This window comes from Lasiosphaeria miniovina (assembly GCF_030549165.1).
Source record: "Lasiosphaeria miniovina strain SMH2392-1A chromosome Unknown B0T26scaffold_4, whole genome shotgun sequence".
Lineage (NCBI taxonomy): Eukaryota > Fungi > Ascomycota > Sordariomycetes > Sordariales > Lasiosphaeriaceae > Lasiosphaeria > Lasiosphaeria miniovina.
Window position 1 is genome coordinate 3,260,889 of NW_026848223.1, and position 20,014 is coordinate 3,280,902.

The 20,014-nt window shown below is 56.3% G+C and overlaps 4 protein-coding genes across 4 annotated transcripts; 2 read left to right on the forward strand and 2 right to left on the reverse strand.

Annotated features, from left to right (window-relative positions):
• Positions 1 to 565: 565 nt before the first annotated feature.
• On the reverse strand, positions 566 to 2,956 carry B0T26DRAFT_854808 (uncharacterized protein; the record flags this gene model as incomplete). The annotated part of the gene is made up of 3 exons (XM_060447681.1): positions 566 to 1,448; positions 1,507 to 2,226; positions 2,283 to 2,956. 3 exons carry the CDS (start codon positions 2,954 to 2,956, stop codon positions 566 to 568), a joined length of 2,277 nt encoding a protein of 758 aa, XP_060296499.1.
• Positions 2,957 to 4,612: 1,656 nt separating this feature from the next.
• B0T26DRAFT_645762 (Alpha/Beta hydrolase protein) lies at positions 4,613 to 5,398 on the forward strand (the record flags this gene model as incomplete). The annotated part of the gene is made up of 1 exon (XM_060437757.1): positions 4,613 to 5,398. One exon carries the CDS (start codon positions 4,613 to 4,615, stop codon positions 5,396 to 5,398), a length of 786 nt encoding a protein of 261 aa, XP_060296500.1.
• Positions 5,399 to 8,235: 2,837 nt separating this feature from the next.
• On the reverse strand, positions 8,236 to 9,155 carry B0T26DRAFT_740965 (uncharacterized protein; the record flags this gene model as incomplete). The annotated part of the gene is made up of 2 exons (XM_060443908.1): positions 8,236 to 9,071; positions 9,137 to 9,155. The coding sequence occupies 2 exons, from the start codon at positions 9,153 to 9,155 to the stop codon at positions 8,236 to 8,238; spliced, it is 855 nt and encodes a 284-aa protein (XP_060296501.1).
• A 1,255-nt stretch (positions 9,156 to 10,410) lies between these two features.
• Positions 10,411 to 18,410, forward strand: B0T26DRAFT_751736 (uncharacterized protein; the record flags this gene model as incomplete). The annotated part of the gene is made up of 9 exons (XM_060445426.1): positions 10,411 to 10,422; positions 10,479 to 10,943; positions 11,094 to 11,558; positions 11,618 to 11,779; positions 11,879 to 13,392; positions 13,454 to 14,592; positions 14,658 to 15,363; positions 15,442 to 15,761; positions 16,996 to 18,410. 9 exons carry the CDS (start codon positions 10,411 to 10,413, stop codon positions 18,408 to 18,410), a joined length of 6,198 nt encoding a protein of 2,065 aa, XP_060296502.1.
• Between the last annotated feature and the right edge of the window lie 1,604 nt (positions 18,411 to 20,014).

Here is a 20,014-nt window from a genome sequence, read left to right on the forward strand (position 1 = left end):
GGGTATTCGCATCGTCAACTGCTGTTGGAGCGTGGAGCGGGGCAGAGTCGATGGGTAGAGCAGAATGACTAAGTCCCTGCAGAAATGCAGAATGCATGTCCTCAAGACAGGGGTACGTTGGGACAAAAACGCGGGGTTGGTTTTGGAGAAACCCGCCAATGCAGGTGTCGGCTTCGGTTAAGGTGGAAGAGGGTCTTTCACGATGGTCACGTGGTTCCCAGCTACCATCAGTCATGAGAAAGAAATTGGGACTAGGTTCTAGAGTGTGGGGGGAGCACTAATCTGGGCGAAACAGACTACCTACACAGTAAGTAATGTACCTGCGGGTTCTCAGGCTGCCGCTCCTTTCATCACCCAACAATAGGTTGCTAGTACTAAGTATGATGCGGCTAACACACATTACGGTATTGAAGCTGTATTACCGTACGCTATCTACCCTAACACCCCTGGGTCGTCTAACACCCCTGGGTCGAATCCAAGTTTAACTTTCATAGACAGTCGAGGCCATTAATTTGCCAATAAAATGAAAGAAAAGCAAAGACGGCAGAAAACAAACATCCAGAACCTAAACACCCCCATACGATTCAAACGTCTCGTCCTCGCCAAAGACAATACGATGCGCCGTCCTGGCATAGCCCTCCGCAGCAGTCACCAACTCCGGCGCGGCAAGATAGTACGCGTCACGGAGGAGCAGCCACAAATCCACCACATCAGTAGCCAGCAGCCCCCACCGGCGGACCACGAGCGCCGCCCCGGCGTCAATAACAAACCCGAGCGCCGCTAACGCCGCCAGCAGCAACTCGACCATCCGCACCGGCCTCAACACCACCGGTCCCATGCCCAGCCCGCCCGCCTTCAGCATCTTCACCAGCGCGCTCTGCACGGCCATCCACACCGCCAGCCGCGGCACGTCGCTCGCCGGCGCGCCGTACGTCGCCGCCATGGCGTCCGCCGCCCCCTGAATCCTCACCGCGACCGCATCCCCGTCCCTGAGCTCCCGTGCGCCCAGCGACAACACATACCGCCGCAGCCCAGCAGCGAGAGCGTCCCGCTTCGCCAGCGCTGCAGGGGACGTTGCCTGCGCGCATGCACACGCGAAGCCCCAGTGGCTGTGCAGTTTGTTGTTCTTGCTTTGAGCGGGCTGCCGCGGCCACGGCTGCTGGTACCACCACGTCAGCTCGGTGCCCGCCGGCAGGTCGCGCGTCGCGCGCGCGACCATCATGTCGCCGACGAAGCTGCGGCGCGCGTTGCTGTCGCAGCTGTGGTTGATGTACGATGCCGTTGGCCAGAGGCCGCATGAGTGGAAGGCGTTTTTTTCTTCTTTTTCTTTTTCCAAAGCACTGGTGGTGCTGAGGCTGGAAGACAGGCTGCGGTCGTGTTGGTACGAGGTCAGTGTCGATAGCGGGCAGCCGAAGCAGTTGAGCGCGATGATGCGGCGGATGAGGAAGCTGTGGGATATTAGGTTGATGTTTCGTAGTAAGATATTTGGGGGGGGGGGGTTCTTACGTGTCGACTACGGGCTGGCCGTCGACTTCCGCGGCGTCGACAGGCTGGTACGCGCCGTGGTGGAGGTCGGTGATGAGCGGCAGCAGCGAGGGGTTGCGGTGCAGCTTTTGCACTGTCATGTTGATCAGGTCAGACTGTGAGCCTATGGTGCCGCTTCTGCTCTCCGGGTCGATCAGCATGGTGGTGTTACAGCCGCTGTCTGCCTTCTGGTCGTCGAACGCGTGCGCGAAGGCCTTCTCGCAGAAGAGCAGGTCGCCGGCCTTGACTGCCTTCGTCGTGAAGAGCCCGCGGCCGCGAGACCCTGCCGGCTGCACGGCGACTGGACCCAGGTAGGTGGCGCGGTCCAGACGCGGCGGTTGGAGGCAGGCTGCCTCAGCATACATTTGCTTGAATGGGTACTTCCCGTGGGTCTGTTCTGCGAGGCGGCTGATGGCACGGGTCAGCTCAGATTTGGCTGCCGTGTTGTCGGGATACTCGAGACGCAGGTCCTTGAGGACTTCGCAGCACTCTCGGTATCGTTCGAGACTGTACAGGGCTTGGGCTTTGCGGAACAGGGCTTTCTCGACTGGCTTCTTGACCGACGACGCCGAAGTCATCGCAAATTCAGCATCTGAGAGAGCAGCATCGTACTCCTGGGTCTTCAAGAACGCAAGAGATCGATTGAGTCTGATGGTGTGCGTCTCTTCTGGTGTCGGCGCGCAAACAAGGGCCCGAGTATAACTGTCAGCACGCATGTTAGTGTTTGCGCAGTGAAATAGCAGCTTCGATGGACGTACCACGCGATAGCAGACCGATACGACGACTCTTTAACATGGCTGTTCCCCTTCGTCTTCCAGGCTAGGGCAGTGGCGCTCTGCTGAGCGGATTCTTGTTGCCAGCTGCTCGGGATCCGCTCGTCATTCGCCGCGAGAAAAACGACGTCGGACAAGTGGTCGACACGAAGCCCGTAGCCCCCGTCCGACATCAACTTGAAGTATGGTTCCTTGATGATGAGGACCATCCCCTCGACGAGAATATCCTCTGCCCGACCATCGTCTTGGTGGTATAACTGCGCCATGAGGACGTCGCCCTTCTCGTCTTCGACAATGGCCATCACTGCAGTGATGTAATTCTGAGGGGTGACTGCCCGCACCAGTAAGTAGGTACCTCTGTGGTGCGTCTCGAGAAGCAGATCATCGATCATGGTTTTCTTGAGAGCCGAGAGGGGGGCCACGCACGGAACATAGGCTAACGGCACAAAGGATGACTTTATCGTGAAATCTTGCGGCCCCTTGGAGAGGACCCTGATCCGAAATGCCATTAGATGCAGCTGGAACCGGAGAATGACCTGATTCCGGGGATGTCGTGCCGGGCGCTGACCCTTGCGGGCTTGGGAATCTGCCAGTGTCTTTTCCCGCCTTTGAATGGACTGGGCAAGCTCTAGAGTGCCTGATACGTCGTGCGTATCCATTGTCGCTGATACTGTCGCCTGACCTTCAAGCTGGTTACTCTCGTCTCTGGGTGCCAGGTGTGATTAGATTCGTGACAATGGTGAGAGGGGTGGATTGCTGCCGACGTGATTCTGCTGACCCTCCCCCTTTTGTGGTGTGTTTGTGTAAAATTGGGCACCGGCACAGGGAGGCGGGCGACAAACGCAGAATGCTAGCACGGGATAGGAGTGGCTGGCGACAAACGAAACAGAACTAGAATACGAGCTTTCGAAATTTGTGCGGAGCGAACCAGGGAGACCAAGACAGCGCCTCTGCACTGAGGCCTACAGCAACTCGAGCAGAGCAAACGGATTCGTCATGCAAATGCGCGAGAGCCCGAGCTAAAGCGCCGATCAGCGTGATGGACGGTGGAAATGATCATCACGGACCCCAGTAACACTGCTCCCGTCAATCACATTGTTGAGCAATACAGCACCGGGCATAAGCGGTGTGCGCAAAGGCCGCTTGTCAGTCTTTTGCACTGCGGTAGGCATATGGCTCTTTCCGATACAAGCTACTGGAACAGTACAACATACTTCAGTCCAATCCTCAGCTCAAGCGTAATGCCTGGCAGGCTGCATTTGTCGTGCAGTGGCACGTGTTTATTCAAGTTCTCGACACACTCGGCGCCAACCCATTAATTTCGGACGCAGAGAAGGCCGGGGGGGTTTCATTGCTGCTAGGTACATACGATAGTAGACTTGCCATGATTCACGACATGAGGAAACCCACTCATATCGCAGTGCGAACGAACCTTTACCGCAAAGCATCCGAGGCCAGGCCCGCCAAGGGCGATGCAGCAAAATGGAGCCGTGTCTTCATGGCCTATCCCCGGCAACGACGTGGGCTACGGGCCAAGAGGTGTATCAGAGTACGGCTGCCTTCTCAGAAGGTTCCCGACAAGCTAGCAACAATGGGATACTTGGCTGACGGAGTCTGACTCCGTGCTACACTCGCCAACAGCATGACAGGCAGTCAGCCTCGGAGTTTTTCCCAATCTCTGAGCGGGTTTGGGGCTCCGAGTTAGCCGTGCTAACGATTCGATAGTTTGTCGTGAATTGGTGCGCGAATCCTGGTGTATGTAGTATCGATCTCGGACGACCATCCGGGAGATATGGCTACATCAGGCAACCAGCGACTCGGAACCGGGACACACGGTCGCTTGCTGTCCACGGATGCAAGGCTGTAAATTACCTGATTCAGCCGAACTAGCGCGCCCGTGTCCCAAGGGTCTGGGCATTGGTTTTGGCGGGAATCTCATTGGCGCGCATGTCGGATCCCTCCGTGGCAAGTTAAGCGCTCCTGTGAGCCGTTGTAACCTTCTATCTTGGCTCACCATGAAGCCTCACTTTCGGTGTTTGCTAATCTATGTCGAACCTGGCGTCTAGCACGTGAAGCTATTCGAGTCTATCCCGGTAATCGAACTCGGCAGTCCGGCTGCCAGGTTGGGCCGCATGGAATTAGAGCCGTGAGCAGTATATAACGTACCTGTCTCAGGACTTGTTCTGGAAAATGAACCAGACACCGCCAGAGGATTACACAATTTGCAACTCGGTACATATCGCATCAAAATGGACCGACGGCCCAACTTCCTCGTGGCGCTCGCCCTCCTGGTGCTCAGCTGCGTGGGCGCCGTCATGGGCGAATCGTCGGCCGGGTGCGGCAAGACTCCCACCATCACCAGCAAGCAGTACTCGATGACGGTCAACGGCAAGAGCCGGCAGTACATCATGAAACTCCCCAACAACTACGACAAGAGCCGGCCGCACCGGCTCGTCTTCACGTGGCACCAGCTTGGCGGCAGCGCGCAGAAGATCGTCGACGGCGAGGACACCAGCCGGGGCGGCGCGCTGCCGTACTACGGGCTCAACGCCATCGCCAACAACAGCGCCATCTTCGTCGTGCCGCAGGGCCTCAACGCCGGCTGGGGCAACCAGGGCGGCGAGGACGTCACCTTCTTCGACCAGCTGGTCAAGGCCGTCGAGGCCGACCTCTGCGTCGACACGCGGCTGCGCTTCTCGACCGGCTTCAGCTACGGCGGCGCCATGTCGTACGCGCTCGCGTGCGCGCGGCCCAAGGACATCCGCGCCGTGGCGGTCATCTCGGGGTCTCAGCTGAGCGGATGCACTGGCGGGAACGATCCCGTGGCCTACTACGGCCAGCACGGCACGTCGGACTCGGTGCTCAATGTTTCTGGAGGGCGGCAGCTGCGCGACCGGTTCGTGCGCAACAATGGGTGCACGGCCGTGGCGGAGACGCAGCCCAGCGGCGGCCGGTCGGTCAAGACCGTGTACCAGAACTGCAAGCCGGGATATCCTGTCACCTGGGTCATACACGGCGGCGACCACAACCCGAGTCAGAAGGACGGTAGCGTAATATTCGCGCCGCAGAACACCTGGGACTTTTTCACCCAGTTCACCTGAGGAAAATAAAAAAAGTTGGATACAAGGGCAGGAAATTTAAATAGGACGCCTGTAAAAGTACATATCAGTGAAATCTGAACCAGTTTTCGTTTCAACTATTAACCTTTCTCATCTACCTACCCCTATAGTCACCCCCGACAACATTCTTTAGCCAAATCCGTATTAGGCTTAGAACCTAGCAAAAGCTGAGGCGCACTGAGCATCACGCTGAGCCGAGGTGAGTCCTAGGGATACACTGGCTATACTTGTAGATGGATGAACAGAGGGCAAGCTCCTAATGTACGGGGGTACAGTCAAACTAATGCTACTCGTAGTATGCGAATACAAAGAGTGGAATTGCTCGCTCGAGGAACCAAGCAAACTCTATTCTGGACCATTGCCACGATCATCGTATACCTATATGTAAGAGAAAGAAGACCAAGGGAACTGTGTCACTGACCAACAGAGCAGCCAACGAGAGCCTTGCTCTCCTGCTCACAGTGACAGGCGCCCAATCCAAGTGCAGATGCGAATCATGACAATGCAACGTGGTTGTGTGGGGAAGCTAACTACGGTGGAGCTCCAGGCCGGTATTCATACCCATGGAGCTGTTGTGCAAGGCTAGTCTACTGGCTGGTGCTAGGCACTTAGTACGTGCTGTGCTCGTGACACTTTTCATATTTCCACAGATATTGCCTTGTTTCGGGGCGGGCTCAAGGCTGATAAAGGTCGGGGGCGGCCTCCCAAAGCTAAGCAGGGTGGCTTGACATAGTCGCGAAGAGTGGCAAATTGAGCGTAATAGAGCAAAGCAGGGGAGGATTGGCTAGGGAAGTCGTAGGTTGGAAAATTATCGCAAGGTCTATTCGATATATATGCCCAATCAGCACAGTTATTACTGTAACATGGGCTATAGACTAATCGAGACCCCAGTGGTTATTAGAGGAGCCCTCATATATATTGCTTGCATGCATTTAATGGTAAAGACGTGGCAGAAAAATTTTCTCTAAAGTCTAAAATACGCGCTCTCGCAATGAATTGCAGCTGGCTGGCACTGGGCGAACGGGGCAGGCAAGAAAGAAGCACAAGCGAAGGACCTAGTGTTGGAATGACAAGGTCATTCGTTCCATAGTCACTGCAGTAACCGATGCGAATGGGGTGGCTGTGGTGGCTGTATTCTGGTCCTGCTCTATCTCAAAAGGGTCACGAACTACGGGGACAGGATGCGCGTTGGAATTGGCGATGCCGGAGGTCACGTGAGAGGTGCGCCTTGCGCACGTGCCGTATAGCGGCCCGCGCGCTGGTTAGCCACTGGGGCTGTGCAGCCTGTTGACCAATCACGTGCGACTGCATCCTCTGATTGACTGGTAGTTCCTACACCTAGTATCTAATAAAATGAAGGGTTATTTGCGGACTTCTCGCGGCTTTACTACTCGTGATTGTAAGACTTAGCTCCGAAGAGGGGAACTGTTGGAATAGCGACACTTTGGGGCATGCAACGAAGGATGAAGAAGGTCAGGTGCGCAGGCACGTGACGGAGGAACGTGTTGCGCGGGCGTTGCCCCGCACCTGCTTCATCAGGCCCCCACAGCTGGAACCATAAGTAGCACAGAACATGAATCAACGACTATTCATCACCCCCCCTAAGGTTGCATCGGGACACAACGCTTAGGCATAATCGTGGCTAGAGCGCCACGAAAAGAAACGGAAATTATCGTCGCCAGTTTTCGGATGGAAGAATCTCCTGTTTCCGGCACATCCCTCCTTTCTTAGTGCTCTAGTCTACCTTTGGTAGTGAGAGTTACTTTAAGCCACCAGCGCTCCCGTTGAGACGCATGCGCTCAACGGAGTCTTCACGAGAGAAGCAATCGAAAAGGGTCCAACATGTTCGGTTCAGAAGTTAATATACAGTCAAATCGGCAAAGATGAGCGAGTATAAACTACCTGGTGTTTCTTTTGGCTGGCGACTTAGCCTTTTCCACGTCGGTCTCGGCCTTGGCTTCGACTACCAGCACCTCCTCAACCGGGGCAACGGCTGGCTCGGGCGTCTTCTCGAACTCCAGTTCTAGCTTCAGCTCGAGACGCAGTTTGCCGTCTCTGAATTCTGGCTGAATGGCGGCCGTGATGGTCATTGGGTTCGCTGAGCCCTTGCCCTTCATCGTCAATCGGTCGGCCTGGCCGCCCTTGTTCAGGGGGCTGGCCGCATTGTTGGACTGCGCGATGATGCCCAGTTTGGCCTCGAGGCTCCTCCACTCTTCCAGGGAATACAGGCGCACCCACGTTCGCATGTCCGAGGGGCTCTCTCCGACATGCTCCACGCCGCCCACGACGTAGCAGTGACCGGATGGGACCTCGCGGTCGTCCCCTGGTGCCTCGCCTCGGCGCCGTGCGAGACTGGGGAAGAGCTTCTAGTACCCAGCGAACACCGTCTCCCCTTTGGTGAGGAACTGCATCCGCGCCACGTCCCAGTGGTCGCTTGCGGACGCTCGCTGGATGACCTGTAGCGCCCGGGAGAGATGGTAATCCCGAGACACGACGTGGATGGCATGCTCGTCCGCTCGTGCGAGCTGGAGCTGGAGTGGACCAGCGACCCTGGTGATGATATATATCTCCTCGACGTCTATCCTGTGATCCTCGGCGTTGGTTTTCGGGCTTGCTGCGTCTCCCGAATCGAGGACGCGACGATCCTCGTACCGCGCGAAGAGACCGGGGCCTACTTTGCGAAGATGCATCCTGGCGACTGTGGCAGACTCTGACGGCCTGCAGTTGAGGAGCATGCTATAGGAGCCGTGTCCGAGGTCGGCCTGGAGCTTCGCCCGCCGAAAATAGAGGCCCTTGTTTGTCAAGGCAATGGCGTCGTTCTAGCGCACGCTGGTCTCCTCCATGTCGACAACTTTTTCACAGCCTGCAAAGTCCCTCGGTGACGCGGCGAACAGGTCGCAGTAGGGCTCTAGCGCGCTGTCTACCAGTGAAGAGCTGGGATCGTCACCTCGCATCGGCTGGTCTAGAAACACAAAGATGGAAAGATCATTGGACGTCTTGATGATCTCCTCCTGTAGCCTCATGAAGGCTCTGGCGCCTTCTCCGTACAACATGGGCATGTGAACATCGAAGATACCGAGCAAGCAGTAGGCCATGTCTTCCTCGCGCGTGGTCTGCCTCGCAACAGCCCACGACATTCTCCGGGCCACGGGAATCGAACAAATGAGGCCGCTACCGATCAAGACTTGCTCGTCGATCTGCGTGATGCCTGAGATCACGGACGACAGATCGGCCCTAGTGCCGATGTGATTCCAAGAGGCGTCGAAGAACTTGACCCTGCGCGGTGCGATAAGCTCTTGCAGGCACCAACCTCTCGTAAACCACCTACATCGCGGCAGGTCGACCTCGAGAGCGCCAGGCTCGGCGTGCAAGTCGGCTAGGAAGGCGAAGCAGACCTCGGCGTTCTGGTACCACCGGTACATGGAATTAATGGCCTCGCTCAACTCGGAACTGCTCGTCTTGTCAATGCAGCATGTGTCGACCCACGCATAGCGGAGGCCATACTCGGCAGCTTTCTGGCAAGCCACGACGACCTTTGCGTATCCCGACTTGTTGGCCGCGGGGGCCGCGGGGTCTTGGCCGATGGCCTCCATCTCCTGGAACGAGATCTCGCCTTCCGCCTCCCATGTGTGACAGGATGGCGTATTTGGGGATCCTCGACCCCATGAACCAAGTCAGGCGAAGCGTCTCGGTGTCGATGAGTCGGATCGCCATGATTACCTGATTTGCATCCAAACATTAACAAAAGGCTGCGGCAGACGTTGATAAAGCCAATTTGTTGCGAGAAAGAGAAGTTACGCGAGTTAGGCAGAGGGCCGTTGGCCGTGCTGTATTTAAATGTTTGGTTGATGCAAGGAAGCCAGCCCGCCGTGCAGGGGCCTGGACTCCAGGCCTCCAGCTGCACTGCGATTGTCACGTCCGTGCCGTCCTGGATGCAGCAAGGCACAGTGTGGTGCAGGGATTGTGTGCAGGGATTGTGAAACCTAACTTAATGCGTTGCCAAGCTCCGACAGCTGCGCCGTAAAAGCCCCACTACAGGATTATTCTTAGGGTTAGGGTATACCCCACACCTAGAATCGCGCTTCATAGCTGGTGGCCTTCGGTCTGTAGTTTTTAGAGAGGACAACCCATTCCACACCATTCTTTTCAGCCGAAAACATTTCAAGACGTTGGTGGTGCCCTGAAAGGCAGCAGATTAGACCATGGCGAAAACGGGAACCACAGCCAATCGAGAGCAGCACCGCCGACCAAACACTAACCAGTGCTCACAGACTAATAGAATCGCGGGCTTCTCATGGATTCGGCTGAATTCTGAATGTCCCTCACAGGCAGATGCACCGCCGCAAGCTTCATCGCTGCCCAACCCAAACTTGATGTAATGCGCCCTCTAATCATAACGCACCTCCCGCAACTAGGTTCGCCGATTGGCTGCGCTACGAAGCAGAATTGTCCCAGCAGGAGAAAGCAGAAAACGCGGGGTCCTCCGCATAGCCTGGCTAGGACAGGGAAGGCGGTGCGAGGCGTTCAACCGGACCCCATCTCGCTGATGCTGGCCACACCTCATGCGCTGCAAGTTTAGTTCACGAAGTGCCTCGGGGGGGGATAGCCGCCTATTGGCTAACAGTCATGGTTGGGCATCGACTTTGCTCCTTAATGCTCCTCACTACTGCGCAAGGCGTCTGAGGTGAGTCGACTATGCAGCTACTGGATACGCTGGCCGCTAGGTCAGACGTGTCAGGCTGCGCGTTGTCGCTTCGAGAGAGCCGCCCTCTTCTTGGTGGCTGCTGGCACTACCCGTTTCGGTGCAAACATGGATCAGGGAGGTGAGTGTAATTCTCTGGGTCCCCCGGTTGGGAGAGGCACTAATGACCTCGTCCTCCATCACCCCATCATCGACGCTACAAGCGACATTGTACATCGACCATTTCCCTACTTGCGAAGCTGCTGGCCCTCCCGCGGCAATTATCGCTCAAGCACACTCTAGCTTTAGAGAGATGGTGTCCTCGGTATGTTCAGCTGCTTTCCATGAGCTTGTAGCCGCGACAACTTATCTCCTTTACAGACAATTAGCGCGAGGGAGGCTGCCCTCGCACATATCCTCGCAGCGTACTCGTACCATGGCATGCTGGCCGCGTCCGACAAGGAGTCGAGTGACGATGATTACTATGATTCCGACGACGACAGCGAGCTGTCTGCAAACGAGAACAGCGACGACGAGTTAGTTGGAGACGAGAAAGACGGCGAAAACGAAAACGACAATCATGACGATGACGATGACGATGACGACGAAGATGACGAGGATGGAAGCTCGGAACCAAAGGAGCCAACCATAGCTCTCACCAGAGTTGGGCTCGACGACATCCTAACCATGTCTGAATTCCAACGCCGCCGCGGACACGGCCGCGACCGCGGATGTGCAAACGCCGGCCTCCGAGACGGGCTCTGGGCGCGTGATCCCAACTTCTACTTGATGACCTCCAAAATGGGGTTTCTGTCTCAGTTGGCCCAGATCTGCATCCAAGCCAAGGTTCGGGAATGCACCAACTCGGAATGCTTGAACCAGAGAGATGCCATGAAGCTCACTGCTCCCAAGTGCGACTCGGAGAACTTCCGAGACTAGGCCCTCATCGCCATGTCCTACCAGGCCACCATGAGCCCCGAACAGAAACTGACCTAGGCCTATACCCATCTCGCCAAGGCGGCCTCGGGCTGCTCCATTGTCCTCAAGGACTGCGTAACGGCCAAGGACAGCAGGGTCCGCTCCGTGCCCTTCCTCGACGAGAATCCATACAAGAGAGTGGACTTGGTCGGTGTTTCCAACGTCATCTACTGGATGGTCAAGATCCAGGCCGACATGGGCATCGGGCCCAGGAAGTTTGGAACATGGCACCACCGGTTTTTGCCCCCGAGGGTCACCATGCCTTCAGTCGAGGCCGCCCTGTTCAGGATCCGGGACCTGAGCGTGTGCAAGAATCGCCTCTGGAACCTAGTCAACGTCAGCGACCGCAAGCAGAGCGATCTGCCCGACATCATCGACATGATCGAGTCCCACCCGGGCTTCGGCGAGGAAGGCGACGGCCAGAACGACCACCGAGACTGCACGCCAAGCAAGTGCCAGGGGTCGCACATGAACAGCGAACTGGTCGGACGCTGCACAAATGCGGCGAGAGGGACTCGGAGGCACGCAAGGCCTGCAAGCAGCAGGTGTATCCGGTGGACCTGCTGGAAACGTCACTGGAGCTCGGCAAGAGCACGGCCTGGCTGTGCAACCGCGCCCTGCTCAGCGGCCCCAACGACGAATACATAGTCATGTCCCACGTCTGGTCCGACGGCACCGGGGTAGGGGCCAAGAACCCCGGCACCGTGAACCAGTGCCTCTTTCGGTTCTTTGCCGGCTTGGCGACGACAACGGAACTCGGCTGCAAGGCCGTGTGGTGAGATGCCTTGTCCATCCCGCAACAGTCCGACACCCGCAGCAAGGCGCTGGGCAGGATGCACTGGAACTACGCCCACGCCAAACACACAGTCATGCACGACAGCTTCCTCGTTCATTTCGACTGGAGGAGCGATGGCAGCCCGTGCCTCGCCCTGGTCCTCTCGTCGTGGTTCACACGCGGGTGGACGGCCCTGGAGCTGCTCATGTCCAACAGGGTCAAGGTGCTTTTCAAAGACCCTACCAAGCCCAAAGGTGCCCCGCCCTTGGTCAAAGACCTCGACGACGATATCCTCGCAAAGGGGCCCGCGCTCGTCTCTCGCGCCCACTGGCTGGCGACGTGCTTGATCCAGCGTCTGCGCCGGCCCATCGACAACATCGGCGATCTCCTCGCCATCCTCGCGCCTCGCGCCACGTCCTGGGTGCGCGACAGGACCATCATCGCCGGCCTGCTTGCCGGCGTGCCCAACCTGGACTCCAAGAAGGGCGAGAGTCACATCACGCGCGATATCCTCAAGTACGTGGGCAAGATTCCCTACACTTGTCTGCTACATGGCAAGCCGACCATGGGGGACACTGGGGCCTTCTCGTGGTGTCCGGCCGTGCTCGACGACATGCCCATCGACCTTTCGGTCGACATGAAAGGCGGGGCTGGCGCCCAAAATTCGTCGCTGCTCGAGATCGACGAGGGCGGCGCTGTTGAGGGCTACTGGCGGTGTCGGAGGTTGACCAAGGACGAGGTCAACAGCAGCAAGATCAAGCCCCTGGAGAATAACGTGTCAGCCACGGCAAAGGTCAGCAATGCGCTCCGGTACTGGAAGCACTGTCTCCTCCTGTGGCATTCTCTCGATCCCGATGACCCCGCGCTCCTGGCTGTGCCACTCAGAGTGGTCCGGGCTGACCCCCTCCTCGAGTGCCACTATGTGGGTGCAGTGACTGAGGATTGTAAACCCTCGACCCTCGAGGAGGGGCACGACGATTTTGCGTGGGACGACGAGCACTGGGTGCGCATTGGGAGAGAAGACGAGAACGCCGCGGCCAAGATTCACGCCAGCAAAGCGTTGCGGCTGATGGACGAGTACTATGGCGAATACGATGACCATGACGACGACGACGACGACGACGACGACGACAACGACAAGAGCAGGCTCGAACCAGAGCTTTCAGACTACGAGCAGTCGTCAGACGAGGAAATAGCCGACTCTCCTCCAACCAACACCGACAAGGCGTGGTACAAGGCCGAAAACGCCCTCGTCTACAGCCGCTCCGGCGCTCTGGACGACGCCGGGTCGGCCGTATCCCTGCCCAGCGCCCCTGTCCCGGACGACCTCCTCACTGCCATCCGGAGGAATAAGAAAAAGGCTGTCCAGTATCTCGTTAGCTACGGGGTCAGGCTGACAGACGAGCAAAAGGAGAACCTTGTCAATAATCTTGGCCGAGACGACGAGTACACCTTTGACAAGCTCAAGATGCTGGGCGATGTCTACGTAGAGCATGGCATGCTGTCTCTAGCGATCGAGACGTACGAAAAGGCTGTCCGTGGGTATGAGTCCCTCCAACTGGTGGACTCTAGACCACCTCAAGGCCCGGCACGCCTTGAGCAGGGCGTACGTGAAAGCGGGCAGAAAACAGCAGAAAGAGCGCGGCCCGTGGAGGCCAGTCGGTACCGCAACGAACCGGGACACCAAGGAGCTTTTCAACGACGCAAAACGCCTCCTAGAAGACGTCTGGAAGAAGTGCAATGAGAAGGTGATCCGGAGGCAAAAGAAGAAGTCCGACAAGTCGGCGCAATCAAAAGCAAAGAATACCGACGAACCTACCACGACCACCACGGCGGCAGCGGGGATCGGGATGGCGACGGGTGCAATCCAACTAGACTCGAGGTCGAAGGGTAACAAGGCCGGGTCCACGGACAAGAAGCCAGAGAAGTCGAAGGAGGCGAAGGAAGCGAAGGAAGCGAAGGAAGCGAAGGAAGCGAAGGAAGCGAACTCTGCCGACCACGCCGACGAATGGTACAGACTCGAGCTCGAGGCCGCCGCCGACCTGACCCTGCTCTACGCCGACGACGGCGAGTTCGAACAGGCCGCGGGGGCTTACTGTAAGGCGCTGGGCAAGTTTGGCAAGCCTCCCGACGGCAAGGTCGAAATGTTTTCCGGGCAGTGGGAGTCCCGCCTCAGCCAGCCGCACGAGGAGAAAAAGAGGCGCGACGAGGAGACAGGCCGAATCTACGAGGGCGCCCTACGCAAGTTCGACAGTCTATTCCGAAGAGAGAAACACGTCCTGAGCATGGTCACGGCTGCGAATCTCGGAATCAACTATTCGTACCGCTCAAAGTTTCTCGAGGCCGAGGGCCTGCTGAAACGCGCTGTCGAGGGGTTCGAGGAGTTGCTCGACGGGATCAGGCCCGGGGAGCCCAGACCCAAAGACGCCAGCGCGTTCGGTCTCCGGCACATGGTGACACTGCTCACCACCCATCAGCTCGGCATTCTCTTCACGCTGCGGCATAATTTCGACGGCGCCCAAGAGCAGCTAAAGAGCGCCCAGACAGGCTTTATGCTCAAAGTCGGCCCCGAGTCGCTGCTGATGCTCGTTGCATGGTTCGATGTAGCGCAGAATCTCTTAGCTAAGCGGCCGCCAGCCCCAGAGGAGGCAGAGGCTATCTTGTGGGCCGTCAAGAAGCACTTGGAGAAGACGCTGGAACCAAAGCACTACCGCCTGACGCTCCGTGCCGCTGCGGGCCTGTGTAAGGTCGACCCTCGAAAGGCCGTGGGGGCGACGCTTGAGACGTGCAACGGCATCCTGCGGCAGCTCCGAGCCTATATCAGGGGTATGACGCCGACGAGTGCGACATGCTGTCGTTTGTGGGCCGTCTGCACGAGACGCAGGGCGATCTGACGCGCGCCGAGCTGACCCTGCGGCGGTGCCTCGCGGGGTTCCAGTTCCTCGACGGCCCGACGTCGGTCAAGTCGCTGCAGGCGTCCAAGAGGCTGGGCAGCCTCCTCTGCGCGACCAAGAAGTGGCCGGAGGCCGAGAAGATGCTCGCCGACGCGCTGGCGGGCTTCCACGCCGTGCAGGGGGCATACCATAGCAGCACGCTATCCGTCGCCCGGCTGCTGGGGTCGCTCTATCTGGGCCAGAAGAAGCTGGCCGATGCGCAGGCCCAGTGCGAGCGCGCGCACCGGGGCTTCCAGAAGGCCAACGGCCAGGACAGCCGGCAGACGGCTGAAGCCGCGCAGACGCTCGGCGCCGTCTACCTCGAGCAGGGCAAGTTCAGCCTCGCCCGGGACATGTGCAACGCCGCCTTCACCTCGCTCGAAAAGGTGCTCAAGGACAAGAACAGCTCCCTCATTCTGCAGGCCGCCATGGACATGGGCAGGGTCTGCACGGCGATGCGCGACGCAGATAACCTAGAGATAGCCGCCAACATGTACAAGCGCGCTGTCCAGGGGTTTACCGAGAGAGAAGGTATCAAGGCCGTCCCGACGCTCGACGCTCGCCTCAAGCTCGGGGAGGTGTATCGGCTGCAGGGCGACTACAGAAAGGATGGAAAGGCCTAGAGGGAGATCCGAGCTGCGCTAGACGGCCTGAGAAGCAAGCTCGGGCCCGACGACGCCAAGGTGTTTGAGGCAATGTTGCGCCTCGGCCATCTCAAGTTCGACCAAATGAGCCAAGATGACGACGAAACGCCGCCGACCGACGTCAAGGATGGCGGTGATGATGATGATGATGATGATGATGATGATGATGATGATGATGATGATGATGATGATTATGGCGATGATGATGATGATGATGATGGCGATGATGATGATGACGATGATGTGGAGAACATGATCCAAAAGGCTAGGGACGGCTTGATCAAGACGCTTGGCGATGGCGCTGGGGCCGCGCCACGCCGACACAGCGTGCACGGTGCAGCACCTAGTCTATGTCTTGCGACGTCTCGGTCTAGTGAGAGAGGCGGCGCGGCTGGAGGCGAGCATGATGGGCATTCAAGGGAGGAGGGGTTGAAGGACGGGAATTGAAAATATAGGATAATAACCGACCTCTGATTTAATCGCGGATTACACCTTGATCATGCAGCAGTTGCAAGTCGACCACTTCCAATTTGAACTGAATTGTATACGTTTCACACCTCCCGTCACGCAACACAATGGCTATGATCATTGAATAACCAGATAAGATCTATCCATCTGCAACACCACCTTGCCTCCCTGGACCGTCTTCGTTTCTGCCTTGACCTTTATTACCTACAATTGTGTGATTGCATTCCTCCTCTCGGCTCTCCTCATAATTGCGAATGGTGGCAAGCTAAGTGGAAAGCTCTGCGGCGACAACTGCGTGTCTGTAGTAATGGTTACAAATCCGTGGTTACCCCTTTTTTCTGACGAGGCTAGAATGCCCTTCTTTCTGACAGGGTTCCGCGGGCCATGTGGATGGCTAATCAAAGGCGTCAAAAAAGGTGCCAATGTCATTACGACGCCGTAGACGGATCTGGACTCAGCTGTGGGATTGGGAAACGCGGGGGTTTGAAGACGCCATTGAACTCTATTCTAGTGGTGTGTGCGAACGAGCTACGGCAGGGGGGGCCTAGAACCGACGTCTCTGCCGTCCAGCTCTGCTGGCCGACCGGGCTGACACGTGCCACTTCTCGGTAGCAACCTAGGTACCCTTTGTCCCGTAATTACATATGAGGGAGCCACACTGCCACAGAGCGTTTGGTGGGGAGGGGGAGGGGGGGCGGGGGGGCGGGGGAATCCATCGATTGCCTCTGGATTGTCAGGTACTGTACCTGATTCGCTCCTGACTCGCTCCTGGCAACCACACTGCCTGTGGAAGGCATACTTCAGCATTCAGCTTGATTACGCGTGACAGCCTGATGTGCCACAACAGCAAGACCTCTCTCAGATAGCTACTTCATTGGCTAGGTAGATTTCCGAATCATTCTCATTGGGCATCGACGAGTGCAATGCTTGACTCGGCTCGATATGCACTCAGTCAGCAGCTGACAGTATAAGGCCATGGCCCCTCCTTTGGTCATCCCCCCTCCTCGGGTGTTTTTGAGCTAAATTCTGCGTCACCCGCTACGAAGTGCCGAATTCTATGATGTCTAAAGTAGTAGTGAAACCACCAGCGGGGCCACTAGTCGAAAGCCCAGATGAGTCCACCAAGCTCTACATCCCTCTCAACCGCGGCACAAAGTCGATAAGATTATTCCGCATCTCTCATGGACCCGCAGATCAGCTCGAGCTCGAGCTAAAGGCCTTCTGCCTCGAATCGGCTGAATGTCCGCCGTTTGCATCGCTCTCTTACATGTGGGGAATTGATGCTCCCTATCACGATGTCGCCATAAACGGGACGCCGCAAAAAGTTCGACCCAACGCATTCCTATTCCTTACCACCTTGCGAAGCCACCAGAAACGCCAAATTGAAGAAGAGGCCGAAAGTCTACCGCTACGAAATTCGCGGGAAATTTCATCCGTCCCGCGGTCATGGAGAAGGGACCATGGCCCCCCTGCATGTAGTCTCGAATGGATGTGGATGGACAGCATCTGCATCAACCAGTCCAACCCCAACGAGCGAAACCACCAAGTCGGACTTATGCGGAAGATATATAGCCTGGCCGAGCATGTCCTGTTTCACATCGGCCCTGATGCACCCAGCGCACAACGCCACATCGACGGCCTATTCCCCGAAAGGAACAAGCAACTCCTTCAGAACTGGGCTGAGAAAGGCTGTCCGAGATATGTCATGCAAAATGTGGCCAGCGTTATCAACAGCTCACCCTATGCGATGCGTCTATGGGTCGTTCAAGAACTGGTGCTCGGCCGTCACGTCTTCTTTGTTACCACAGACTGGGTCGTTCCGTTCCCAGATCTCGCAGACGCAGGGGCCCTTCCCAGTATCCACATTGCAAGGAATGACTGGCATGGAGGGAGAGCAACAATGGATCGCGGGTCATCGCTCGTCTCATTATTGAAGGATTATCGCCACCACCGCTGCGAGAAAACGGTAGATCGGGTCTTCGGCTTGCTTGGCATCTGCTCCGAGAAGATTCCGATCGACTACAACCTGTCGCCACGGTCGGTAGCTATTGAGACCCTAGCTTATCTCATCTTCAAAAAACGTCGCAAACCTGCCTATAACCTCATGTTTGAGGGGATCCGCCGTAGGTTGCGAATGCCCGACGTGGTCAAGAATGTCCAGACTGCGCTGCGTTACGACCTTGGCAGTGACGACTATCGAACTCTACAAACGCGCCTGTGTGAGATGGCGCACTCCTCGGGCAATTCAAGACTAACGGACTACTGGTGGTACTCATCTGATAGTATTGAAAGCCAGAGTGCCGATTCACTACGGGCCAGATTGAAGGTCGCTGACCCAATGGACATGTGGGATATAAACTACGACTCGACAAATGAAGCCAATGTCTTGACATCAACAAAGAAGAGGTCAAACATGCAGTCATATACACCAGAGTCCTCTGAGGATGTATCCGAGGATAACGTTAGACGAAAGAGGCTGAAGAATACCGAAAGCGAGTGTGGGGATGCATCCTAGGATGACTTTCGGCCAAAAGAGGTCGAAGGGACAACATTGCTCAGACGAATCCTATCCACGCTCCGACTGAGTACCCAAGTAGAGCTAGGAAACCTGATGTGCTTCCGTCAACATCTGATGCACACCACCCTGAGCCGAGCGGATTCAACACTGCCTACCTACCTATCATCACCGTCACAAAAAAAAAGGCTAGAAGGGTTGGTATTATCATTTGGGAAAGAGCCCCTAAAAAAATTAGGCCGGCTCGGAGTCAAACCGAGATCATGGGTGATGGGTGATGAGATGAGTTGAGATTGAGGATGGGCGATAGGATAAGATATTGGGTTCCCCAAACCGGGACCTATTATCATGGTTAGATGGGTCGAAGCACACGCCACTGGAAGTTACCTGCGTTTTCAAACCGCCGCGTTTCCCAATCCCCTGGCTCAGTCTAGACTCGTCCATAACGCCTCTTAATTTTAACCTGCTTACCTCGGATCACCTGTTTTCTAGGCAGGTAGTACGATAATAGATGTTCAAGTTTGGAAGACAACGAAGCGGACTGTCTAGCACACTCGCTCGTATTGACGCCTGCAGCTCACCAGCCGTCGCCGCCGCTCAGCTTCTTCTACCTTTCTTCAATAGTCTAGAGGGTCGTGTAGTAGTTTTAGTAGACCCATTACGCGACTGTGAGAGTTTCCGGACTTAGGTGCGGCAGGAAACACTGGAAATGACTTCTAGATTTACAATGGTTATGTGTTGCTAAATTTGTGCGAAGGTGGACGATTGAGACCCCTGGGTGCTCTCTAGGCTCCCTAAGATGTTCCTAGAAGGTCCTGGAAAACCCTGAAAAGTCGTAACTTACAGGGCACTACAGTGATGTATGAAACTAGAGGGCCGTGGATGAGCATGTAATGTGGGAAATACAATAGAAATAGTGGGGGACAAAGGGGGTGTTTGAAAGCTCAGTACTGTAGCGTGGGTGATAAGCTTGGCTATAATGTACGCATATGTAAGGAGACTGCAGAATCGTCTAACTACTATTTATGATTCAGTTATAGCTATTTCCTAGTTTTGCCGTGTTGCAATTGTAGATAGCTGCAGCGGGGTGGAATAAAGAAACTAACTCGCTTGGATTATTGGGTTGCTTATCGAAAGATGTTGTTTTGGTCATAACGAGTGAAGAATCTGGGACTGATGAGCCGATAAGCCGTTATAGATGAACCTTGTGCGGTTCTTCGGCCGGGCCTGCTACTATAGTAACACGTAAACAGAAAGAGGACGGCCATGTTTTATTCAGCGCAGTGGCAGCTCACTCGTGTGTTACAAGAGAAGCTGGCCTACGACAAGGCAATAATAAAAAGGCCGGAAACTGAAGCAGTGAAAGGCACCGCAACACAACAACCACAAAAAGCAGCACTGAGGCGAGCCGTAGGCGAGCTTTACAGAATAAAGGTACAGAGTTCGCATAGCCAGGGGAGGTCAGAAAAAGGAACAGAGGAAAAGGCACTACTACGTGCACTGGTTTAGGGATCTCAATTCATAGTACAAGACGTCCCTTTTTCTCCTGAAAAGAAGAGAGCCGGGGAAAAAGAAAGATGCCGCCCTCTGACGATGCCGCACTC